Below are 12039 nucleotides of genomic sequence, written 5' to 3'. Positions count from 1 at the left end.
AATTGAATTAAAATGCTGTGTAGTCTTGATATTGCTATTCTTCCTTTGTTTATTCTTCCATTTATGTTCTCTTCATGGTTGCCATTTTTCGTGATTTTCACTTCCAAGTATGTATATTCTTCACAATAGTTTATGATTCCTTTTCCATCTTCTAATATTAAGTCTGTTGAATCTGTCCCAATTGTCATGTAATTTGTTTTGTTCAGATTAATGTTTAAACCCTATTTTTCATATTCCTCTATCAATTTCCGTATCATGTATTCTATATCTTCATAATCTTCTGCAACTATAACTGATCATCTGCAAATAGCAGTGAATAAATTGTATCCTCTGTTAGTAATATTCCCATTTGTCAACATTTTTTTTTTCCCAGACTGTTGAAGCATTTTATATATATATTTTGAATAAAACTGGTGGTAAGGGACATGGTAAGGAACATCCTTGTCGTAGGCCTTTTGTGACATGAAATCCAGTTGAAATCTTGTTGTGCATTTTAATTTTCGTGTATGATTTATCGTAAGTTTTTTATCGCCTGGATAATGATAATGTTTATTTTGTATTATTTTAACGATTCCCATAATTTATTCCATGGCACACTATCATACGGCTTTTCTAAGTCTGCAAACAATAGGTGTAGAGGTTGTTGGAAAGTTATTCTTTTATCAATCAGTTGTCTTACACTAAAAATATGATCCATAGTTGATCGTCCTGCCCAGAATCCCACTTGTTTTTCTGTTTCTCTATTTAAATTCTTGTTCTAAAAAGTACTTTAATATCTTTCCGTACATACAATTGAAAATGCTTCTTACAGATATTACTCTATAGTTTTTACATTCATTTCTGTTCCCATGCATTTGGTACTGGTTCCCCATTTAAACATCTATCAAAAAGTTGTTGTAATAATTTAAACAATTTGGTACTGCCATTTTATGAGTTCTGCTAAATTTCATCTTCTCCACATGCTTTCTTGTGTTTAAGAGAATCAACCATAATCTCTATCTATTAAGTCCAAATATATATAACTTGTCTGTATGTTTTCAATGGTTTCCTCAGAAGTAGTTTCTAAGTAAGTTTGTTGTTGTTCAGTTAAAAATTCTTTAAAATATGTTTCCCCATTTGTCCATTGAAATGAATTCAATACTGTTTTTCACATTAACTCTTCCTTAAATTTTTTAATATTTGCCAAGCTTCACTACTTTTCCTGCCACCTAAATATGATTGGATGGTACAAGGTGCGGCAAAGGAATCGGATGATTTTAGAAGGCCGTTTACTGAGCAGCATGAGGGGTTATGGATATTGATCGACCGTTGTTTGTTAGCATTTTTGATGTCATTTTGTGTAATCAGGAAGTATGGAGCTTGAAGCATTGTGCTTCCGTTATCGAGACATTTTTCAAGACTGATGATTCAGTTGTGAAAACTAAGTGTGGATTTCATCTCCAATTTAATGTTGGCCACCCCGGAGCTGTTCCTGCTCGTAATACCATATTGAGATGGGTACAAAACTTTCGATTATCAGCATCAGCTTGCAAGAGAAAACCATCAGCACACATTTGAAGTGTACGAACGCCAGATAACAAGGAGTGAGTAAGAGTGGATGTTACAAGGAGTCCACATCGTTCAGCTAGACAGCAGGCTATAGCACTGAGACTTTCAGAATGTTCTGTGCACCGAATATTGCATTCAGATCTTAAGTTTCATCCATATAAACTTATGATTGTTCAGCAATTGAATGAGGGAAACTATGTCCAACGCAGGACATTCGTCGAGAGAATGGTGGAAATTTTGGCTGACGAAGTTGTTATGTTCATGATTGACGAAGCACATTTCCATTTAAATGGTTATGTTAATAAGCAGAACTTTAGATACTGGGCTCCCGAAAATCCTAACAAACTACATGAGCGTCCGCTTCACTGTGCAAAGGTTACAGTTTGGTGTGCTCTGTCTAGATACTGCGTCATAGGTCCGTATTTTTTTAGGAGAATGGGAACACTGTGACAGTGACGAAAAGCTTCAACCAGAACTGCATAGGCATCTACGTGGGATTGATAGACAAATTGTGTGGTTTCAGCAAGATGGTGCCACGGCTCATACGGCAGAAAATTCAATGACAATTCTGTGCCGCATGTTTCCAGGGCACATCATTTCTCGGCATGGCAACATTCCCTGGCCTCCCCAATTGCCTGACCTCACCGTCTGCGACTAATTTCTGTGGTGTTACCTGAAGTCCAAAGTGTACGTAAACAGGCCCCAAACAACTGATGATCTGAAGATTGCCAGTGCCCAGGAAATAGCCAACATTGATGGTGAAGTGTTGGAAAGAGCGACACGCAACTTCAGGAAAAAACTTGAAGAGTACATAGAGAGAGACGGACACCATTTGAAGAACATAATTTTCAAGACAATCTAATTGTATGTCAACAAAATGCATACGTAGCCAGTTTTTTGGCAGTAATAGATTTGTTCTAGTAGACATAACTACAGAGTTATTTCCATTTGAAAATCGTTCGATTCCTCTGCCGCACCTTGTATTACATATTTTTTCCCAGGTTTTATTCTTCTCTTTTATAATTTCCTTTCTAATCTCTGCTTGTATTTTTAAAACTCTATCTTATCTTCAACGTTTTTTGTGTTCAGCCATTTGTTATATTTTTCCTTTTTATTTTTAGCATCTCATTAATTTCTTTATTCCAGAAATATAAATTTTTATTTCCATATTTCCTTTGTTCTTCTCCCAATGCTTCCATAGCAGTTTCATGAATTTTTTCAGTTATATATTTATACAGATTTTCTGTAGTATCAAATTCTGTTTGATCTAGTTTTTCATCCAATCTTCTTCTGTACAAATTCGCTATACTTTTTATTATTATGTCAAAAAGTTTAAGTTAAAATGCTTCTCGTGGTCTTCTTTTAGTGAAAATTACTGTTGTGTCCTGACAGGACAGCAATGACCAACGATCTTTTTAACACTGATCTGATTATGGGATATAAAAAAGGTGTTACTGTATGAAACTATTGGCCTAATTAAGATTTACGTCACTGATCACGTGACTAGCTTGTTTAAGACCCTTAAGACATTCTATCCACACAAATTGTCATTTGTATATCATCGACGGAAATATTTGTTGCGTGCAAAATTGGTTTTTCCCTTTTTCTACCCCTTTCCCGAATAGACAATTGGACATAGAGACCAGTGTGTCTCGACAGTAGTCAGTCAGTGAGACAGTTAAATAGTTGAATGGTTGCTAGCAAGACGTCATGAATTCGACAAGAAGCATTATCCTCCTCTGCAAGGAAAAAACTTGAACTTTAAGTCTGATGGCATCAGAAGGAGAGTTCTCGCCGCCCCATGGTAGAGGCTTCAGATCAACTACACTTTGTAAGTAGAACCACATTTTTATTATATTATGACTTTAATAAATAGTGTTGTTATGAATTTGACTTCGATTACTGAAGTGAAGAATTCAAAGTTACAAATACCTTCACTTCACTTCCAAGTAGGAAATCCCCATTTTAATCCTTAATAGTTCTATTGTTTACAATAGTGAATTCTAGTAGCGTAACAATGAGTATAATTGGGGTATAATCGGAGATAATGAATGCATGTGGAACCTATAGCTCGAATCCATCTGCCCTCCAAGTGGGAGGAGGGCATGACATTACTACGGAACTCTAGAGGCAATGATTTTTATTTTCCAATTTATGAGACAATTTTCTATCTTGTTTAAGTAATCTTGTAAATTATTGTATGCATTATGAATATCCATGTCTGTAGTGAATATGATGGTGTCATCAGCATACTGGGCGACATGACAGTTTTTGTGGCAAGGTAAATCTGCTTGACCAGATTCGAGAAATTCTAAATAAGTATGAAACTGCACTGCAAGCTCTACAAGAAATCTCTGATCATGAAAAACAATTTACAAGTTCATCTGGTTTGTTCATCCTATTTGAGTCAGGCACAACTCTTTTGGATCTATTAATTATTAGGCTAAAAAATAATTTACATACTGAAGCTTCTCAGGAAGTCAAGCAAGTCTAAATTAAATTTGTGATGGTCAAAAATGGCATTGCAGTATTTTCTCGGAATATATCAATTTTCCCTAAGTCAATCATTTCACCATAATTTACAATCATTTTCAGCAACGAAAAAATACTACAATGCAACCATTTTCCCCAAAACAACTCTATGGGATCAATACACAGTGAGACGGACTACGATTCTAGTCGGAACAAAATCAGTTTTCACATGTTCTCATTTTTATGCGTGTCCTATCTCAAGTTGTTGCTAATGAATCACAGAATGCTTATCTATGAGAAAAAAAGCTTTGACACTAAACATAAGAACGTCACACAATGAATTTGACGAGGATTCCCCTCCGTAACCAGTTTTATTGCTCAGCCACGCTGAAATAGTGTAAGAAGCAAGCTTGTTTTCTGTGATCTAGGAGTAAAACATTTTGTGATTCTGAAATGGAAAATGAAGAACAAGGTTGGTAGATAATTATTATATAAATTTTATGTTCATAATAGCTTTGAATTTTTAGAAATGGCATGTTAACTTAAGGGTGGAAAATGCGATTTTTTAAACCTATTCATCAAAGTAAACGTTGACTTATAATAGGAGAGTCACACAGAGTCACATTTATTTTTATGTCAGAATGTTGGTTTAAGTGTGCACTTTAAGACTAATCTAGTTTCATTTGCTCCTACTGACTGCTCTGCATGTGGTTAATTTTTTTCAGACTCGGAACCACTACTGGTGATTTCGCGCTGTGATCTATTTCCAATACTTGCCAATAAAAGTGGCGACTTAGATGAACTATATAGATATGTTTTGAACCAATTATGTATTGAAACATGTGATTCTAATAGTGAGAAGTGCATTCATAATATTTTGAAAAATATTCGAAGTAATTTTAACAGACGTTGGGTGCAGTGTCACTGTAAAAAGGATAATTTTCTTAAAAAACATTGTTCTTGGCAGGTCAGAGGCAACAAAGATATTTTTGAAGTTAGAAAACAGGAGATTATTTCTAGATTTCGCTCTCAATTAGGTCTTCTTATTGACAAACCGAAATCTGGTGGCCCTGGGACATGAAATGATGGCAATATAGCACTCGTTTTTTTGAAAACCCACAAATTACAGCCAATATTACGGGCATTAGTAAGACCTCATTCACAGATTTTCTGTAATTTTATGCGCCATTTCATGTGGATATGCAATATACAGTATATTGAGGCGTTTGAGAAGTACACAGTCCATTTATAGCCTATGCACAATAGTTATATCCATGGTACTGCATAAAATACTGATACATGGAGGAAAAATTGCAGAAACTGCGATACTTCCTATTGAGATGTTATCTGAAGATGCTCAAGAGGCAAGACACAAACATTTACAAAAGTACAGGTTAGATCATGCTAGGAAGTGTTCTCGTGAGAGAAACTTGGATGTCCTACACATGTTAGTATCTTCTGATCCCATCATATCCCAGATCAATCAACATCCAAATTCAAGAAAATCAAAACTGTAATTTGTGGTAATTAAACTACTACAAGTACCAGCTGTGAGTGCCAACAACAGCACTGCTCAACTGCAACCCCAAGATGAGGACGACAGTAGCGCTAGTGGATCTGACACTTCTGGAGATACAAGAGACGCTTCAGATTTCTAAACATGAGTCATAAAATTTACTACATATACAGTGAAACCTGTTCAAGACGGAAGTGACATGGTCCTAATTTTTTTTCCGTTGTGGACAGGTTTCCGTATTATTCAGGTGTGACATTAAAAAGGAATATTTTGTCATTCATATACATGAAAAACAAAATGGCAAGCCGCAAACTGCAAGAAGTACAAAATATTCCATTTAACACTCATCACATTAAATCAGCTTTCTGTCGCTCATTACGTTGGTGAATCATCTTGATTAAAATCTCATTTTCTGTATAAATATTATCATAACTCACTCATTAGTCATTAAACATTACTAAAGGTTACTAATCTCATTCTATTTAATATCTAACACTATACTCTAATATGGTACTGCATATCACTGCACATTATTAATTAATTGGACTAGGAGCCATCTATTAGAAGCCTTGAATTCTGGTTTATTTAATTTCTTTCCCAAATAGCTTGCTTTGCAGAATAGATACAGAAATTGGCTTGTTCTTTTAAAGGTCATGAAGAACCCACTCCCACAACAGTTCATTTATTCTCACATAAACATTTGCTTCCTGGTTCCTTTAGTGTCACCAATATTGGCCGCACGCCACTCACTCATTATGATCTTTATTTTTTAAACTGTCACACCTGAGTTTTCCACAACTGTACTTCTATATTATTTCACATAGACTTTGTTTCTAATTTTCCTTTATCTCGATAACTTTTACTTCATCACTTAATGTTAATGCCACATTTTATGCAACTTTTTTTTTTTACCTGGAAATCACTACACTTGCACTCTGTCTAGCTACGACAGTATATGGGTGTGAAGCATTGAAAATCTTTGAAGGGACTCGTCTGCCTAGTCAACAGAGTAATAAAATTTATGACCGACAGGCCAACACACCCTCGTACCCTTTACAATTTTGCAAAGAAAACTTGTTTTTATCTTAGTGACCTACATTTTTTGTATATTCCTTGAAATTAAACGCAGTTTCAAAATATAGTGTGTCCAAAATATTGTTTCCGTTTTGAACAGTAGCAGACAGTTTCTGTTTCCGCGTTGGACAGTTTCCATTTTATTCAGGAAAAATTACACATAATACATAAAAATTTTGCCGGGACCAATAAATTGTTCCAAAATAGACAGGATTCCGGATTATTCAGGTTCCGATTTGAACAGGTTTCACTGTATTACTTATCTCTTCATAGTAGTCTGTAAAATAATTTCTGTTTACTTTAATTTTTTATTTGCATTAGTTGTATGCAATTTCAATTACTGTATGATTCTTTTTTAATAAATAGGCATTCTACACTAAAATAATAATTCTCATACAAATATTTCACCAAATGTCATAATAATTTACCTTCATTTTGCTATTTTCAACGATTCGAAGGGAATTTATCAATATTAGATTTTGTTCCGGCTAGAATTGCAATCCGTCCCACTGTGCAATATGGCGAATATTTTATACAACCATGAAAATCCCCAGATATGTTGATGACCTGATGACTACTTACTTAAAAAATGGCTTTTAAGGAACCCGCAGGTTCACTGCCGCCCTCACATAAGCCAGCCATTGGCCCCTATTCTGTGCAAGATTAATCCACTCTCTATCATCATATCCCACCTCTCTCAAATCCATTTTAATATTATCCTCCCATCTACATCTCGGCCTCCGCAAAGGTCTTATTCCCTCCAGCCTCCCAACTAACACTCTATTTGATTTCTGGATTCGCCCATATGTGCTACATGCCCTGCCCATCTCAAACGTCTGGATTTAATGTTCCTAATTATGTCAGGTGAAGAATACAATGCATGCAGTTCTGCGTTGTGTAACTTTCTCCATTCTCTTGTAACTTCATCCCTTTTAGCTCCAAATATTTTCCTAAGAACCTTATTCTCAAACACCCTTAATCTCTGTTCCTCTCTCAAAGTGAGAGTCCAAGTTTCACAACCATACAGAACAACCAGTAATATAACTGTTTTATAAATTATAACTTTCAGATTTTTTGATAGCAGACTAGATGACAAAAGTTTCTCAACCGAATAATAACAGGCATTTCCCATATTTATTCTGCTTTTAATTTCTTCCCAAGTGTCATTTATATTTGTTACTGTTGCTTCAAGATATTTGAATTTTTCCACCTACTCAAAAGATAAATCTCAAATTTTTATATTTCCATTTCTTAGGATATTCTGGTCACGAGACAATCATATACTTCGTCTTTTTGGGGTTTACTTCCAATCGCTTTATTTGCTTCAAGTAAAATTTTCATGTTTTCCCTAATCATTTCTGGATTTTTCCTAACATATTCACGTCATCCGCATAGACAAGAAGCTGATGTAATCCGTTCAGTTCCAAACCCTGTCTGTTCTCCTGAACTATCCTAATGGCATATTCTAGAGCTAAATTAAAAAGTAAAGATGATAGTGTATCTCTTTGCTTTAGCCCACAGTGAATTGGAAAGGCATCAGACAGAAGCTGGCCTATACAGACTCTGCTCTCTGATGATTAAGTATTTCAAATATGACACAATAGGAGAGAGAAAGTTTTTCGATGCAGCAAGATGAAGCCACTTGCAAATCCCATTATCCTGTGCTGATGCTATTAAATCAAAGCAATTCTACAACACTGTTGGTTCTGTCAGGTTATTATTTCTTCAACTCACCTTGTTCTGCTCCATGCTGGAATTCAGGGCTGCTCGCAATTCAGCTGCCTGAGCCTGTAATGTGAACTTATCACTACGGACAGAGTCCATCTCGGCAAGCAGTGCAGTGTGTTCATTCTGTAAGGCACTCAAATTATTCTGCAAACCATTCTCGGTAATCTTCCATCTTTCCTCACTAAGGCATATTTTCTCTTGCAAGGCAGTTGCTTCCTGTGACTTCTGATGCAGGTGATAGCTCAATGTCTGGAAAGAAACCAGTTATTCATATGACGTGCAAATATTCTTAAATTATGAGTAAGAGAGATGGGGGGGGGGGATATAATGGCGTAGCAGGTGGTTAACTCAAACTACTCTTCTACTGCGCATTTCACTTGAGCAACAGCATGCTTAATCGTTCACTCCTCGAGAGACTTAACAAAGAGCTGTTGTGTGTATTGCACAGTGTCAATTCATTGTTCACACTGAATTAGTTTATACTTGTACCAATAACACTTTTAATGTGACTCCTGCTATTAGTAAGCCTGGATGTGCAGGCAAAAGAAAGATGACTTGGCAAAACTGTTTTGTGCGAGAGGCAAGAATTTCGTAATATTTCTGGACTTAACAAAATGTACAAAATCATGTTGGATATTCCTGCACAGAAATCTTCACTCTCCTTAAAATAATTCTCACTACTTCCATGATTACTGCTCAGCCTGAAAGGTGTTTTTCTACACTGAAAAGAGTGAAGACTTTTCTAAGAAGTACAATGACACAAGACCGTCTTCCTGTTTTAGCAATGTTAAACATAGAAAAAGTGATGATTGAAAATATTGTTAATTGCAATGATAAAGTGATTAATAAATTTTCTAGCCACAAAGAAAGAAAGCTAGACTTCTGTTCAAATAAAATTGTGAATAGAACAGTAAAATGTTATATCCAATAAAATTAATATAATCACACACACCAATATAGTATTTTCAAAATAAATGTTATAGTGTATAGTGTTTCAAAGCTTTAATCAGGGGCGGCTCTAGAAGGGAGTAGCAAGTTAGCGCAACCCCCAGAAATTTTATAAATAAATAATGTGTGTAATAATCATTAATGACTTACCAGTAGTCCTATATACTCTTCTAAACATAATAAGAAATACCCCTATTATCTGTAGAGCACTTGTATGTTCATCTGTACTAGCCTTGTTAACTCTGTGTCTGCTAAGGGACTTTGGGTGCCAGAGGGGCAGGTGCGGGGAGAAACTCTGGAGGCATGGCCTTCGCTAGCAGACAGTTTATGACGTGTATACACACGTCGTTTGATGCAAGGCTTCACACCTTGAAATCACTGCCTTATTGATCATATTGCTATATAGTATGTTATACAGTGTTTTATGCTTCAGGTGTTGTGTGAGTTTTTGTTGTCTTGTTGAAAGTGTTAATTATAAGAGAGTAAGTAATTAATAGTGTACAAAAATGAATTCCTTTAATAGTTTACAATCACAATCATTTTCATCTAGGTCATTAGAGGCGAAAATATAAATAAAAAGGCTTGGTAGACCAACCTGCTATTAAGCTTTCGCAAATAATTTCTACGAAGGGTAGGACTTTTAACAATTTTTAATGCTAATATGTTCGGAAAACATGATTGGTTGTGCATCTGCAATGTCAAGAATGCTCTATTTTCTTTTCCGTGTATGTTATTTGGTGGCGAAGAAATGTGGACTAAAACAGGAATGATTGATGTGCATCTTCTAAATGAAAGGGTTAAGAAACACAAGGCATCGTCAACCCACATAAAAAATGTCCTTAGTTTAGTCTTCATGGCAATTGTAAATATTGCTGCTCAGTTGGACGGTGCCTATAGAAGAAACATTGAACGTGATAAATATCATCATTAATTGTATTAGATTCTGTGACTCCTTTGAATTAGCACTGAGAAGTCACGATGAAACGGTTTCGTCTTCTAATCTAGGCATATTTCGTGGTCTCATAAATTTCAGTGCTGAGATAGACAACGCTCTAAAGACCCACCTAGAAAATTCAACAGTTTTCAAGGGTATGTCAAAAATAATTCAAAACGAGCTTTTGGTGTTTATGCTAGAAGTCTGTCATGAAGAGATTTCATGGCAGATAAAAACTGTGGACTTTCTAGCTGTTACTGCAGATGAAACAAGTGATGTCTCCAACAAATTTCAGATGGTGGTTATTTACAGACATCCACAACAACAAACCTGTTGAAAGATTCTGGGACTTCATTGTTCCTACTGGTCATGATGCAACATCTTTGGCTAAAAGCATAACACATGAGCTTGATCGTCATTTAGGAACTTGTCCCAAGAAACTGATCGCTCACACATATGATGATGCTTCAGTCATGAGTGGCTCATTATGTGGTGCTCAAGCATTGGTCTAGCAAACTTACACAGACACAGCTTATGTTCATTATTTTGCGCCACGTTAATCTGATCATGCAGAATGCCGCATCAGCTAAAGAGTATAAAAGTACTGTCACCGACAATATGAAACCCCCTATATTTCAAGTTACCAACCGCCACTGGCTTTAATTATAAACAAACATAAATATCAACAACGACAGCAGCAGCAGAAGCAGAACCAAGAAGGACTGGATCAGTGGTTGATTAAGTCTTCAGGTTCAATACAGGTAAAATTGATTAGTATAATTAATTTTTGCTGTGGTATATAATATAAGACATAATGCTGTATATTGAAAATTTGAGTGCAGCCCTACCAAGCCAAAATTTTACGAACCACTACTGCATATCATTATCACCATTGCAATAGCGCAGATTAGGTTCATAGTGCAGTGTGTTGTATTTGTACAAGAGTGTGACAGTTCTGCGACAAATATCATTCACAGAACAGAGTGGTAAGCACAATTAGCCTCATATTGTGGTGCAAGCCTTCAGATCCCTCCTTAAAAAATACGGTACTGGTATTTAGTTTTATTAAATTTTCACATGAAATGTTAAGTGTAAAAGTTTTATTAATTACAAACACAAAATCTATGTGTCATAAATTCGGGTATTATGTTTTGTGTTGTATCACCGAAAATTCAGAGGTTGACTAGGTTAAAAAATATACTTAAGTAGCCAAAGGCAAGATGTGACATACTTGAATATTTATTAAAATAAATTGTTATTGAGATAAAATATTGCATTTCCTTCTGATTGTCTTTTGTAATTTATAATAAAAACTTGCAAATAATACTTATTGGACAACATTCTACAAACATCTAAACTGAAAATTTTATGTATAAGTTATGGCTTTGCATTGAAATTTCACACAGTTTCTTCCAAACAAAACAACTTACCTTAATCTGATCTGCTAACATTGGATCCTTTGCTTTTGCCTCCTCCAAGTTTTCAGCCAATTTTTCTACTTCCCGTTTGCATTCTTCATGTGCCTCTTGTTCCATTTCTAATTGTTTCTTAAGATGAGAAATGTTAGTTCTCAGGACACAGCACAGTGATTCTGCTCGACCCAGCTCTATGTTTTTCGTATCCAGCATATCATTGGCAGTATCCAAACCCATGCGAAGACTGGATAACTGCTTTTTCAGCTGTGAAGTCTCACACTTTTCAGAGAATATCTAAAACAAGGCAACAATTCTTTACTGTAAGTTGCAAAATTTATTCCTATTTGTATCTGGAAATTAATTTATTATAGGAACACAATAAGGATAGTTATCACTGTCTTAAT

The 12039-nt window shown here is 35.4% G+C and overlaps 1 protein-coding gene across 4 annotated transcripts in view; it reads right to left on the bottom strand.

Moving 5' to 3' along the window:
• The window catches only part of LOC138713561 (golgin subfamily A member 3-like), a 64967-nt gene that overhangs the window by 13227 nt on the left and 39701 nt on the right, over window positions 1-12039 (bottom strand). For all 4 annotated transcript variants that reach the window (XM_069845736.1, XM_069845734.1, XM_069845735.1 and 1 more), the window contains 2 exons: window positions 11651-11929; window positions 8345-8587 (listed from right to left, as the gene is read on the bottom strand). In XM_069845736.1, the coding sequence (XP_069701837.1) occupies window positions 8345-8587; window positions 11651-11929 (522 nt within the window). The remainder of the gene's footprint in view (window positions 1-8344; window positions 8588-11650; window positions 11930-12039) is intronic.

Source organism: Periplaneta americana, chromosome 14, assembly GCF_040183065.1.
Source record: "Periplaneta americana isolate PAMFEO1 chromosome 14, P.americana_PAMFEO1_priV1, whole genome shotgun sequence".
Taxonomy (NCBI): Eukaryota; Metazoa; Arthropoda; class Insecta; order Blattodea; family Blattidae; genus Periplaneta; species Periplaneta americana.
The sequence above is the reverse complement of the archived record's forward strand: the minus strand, read 5'-3'. Positions and strand labels throughout refer to the sequence as shown.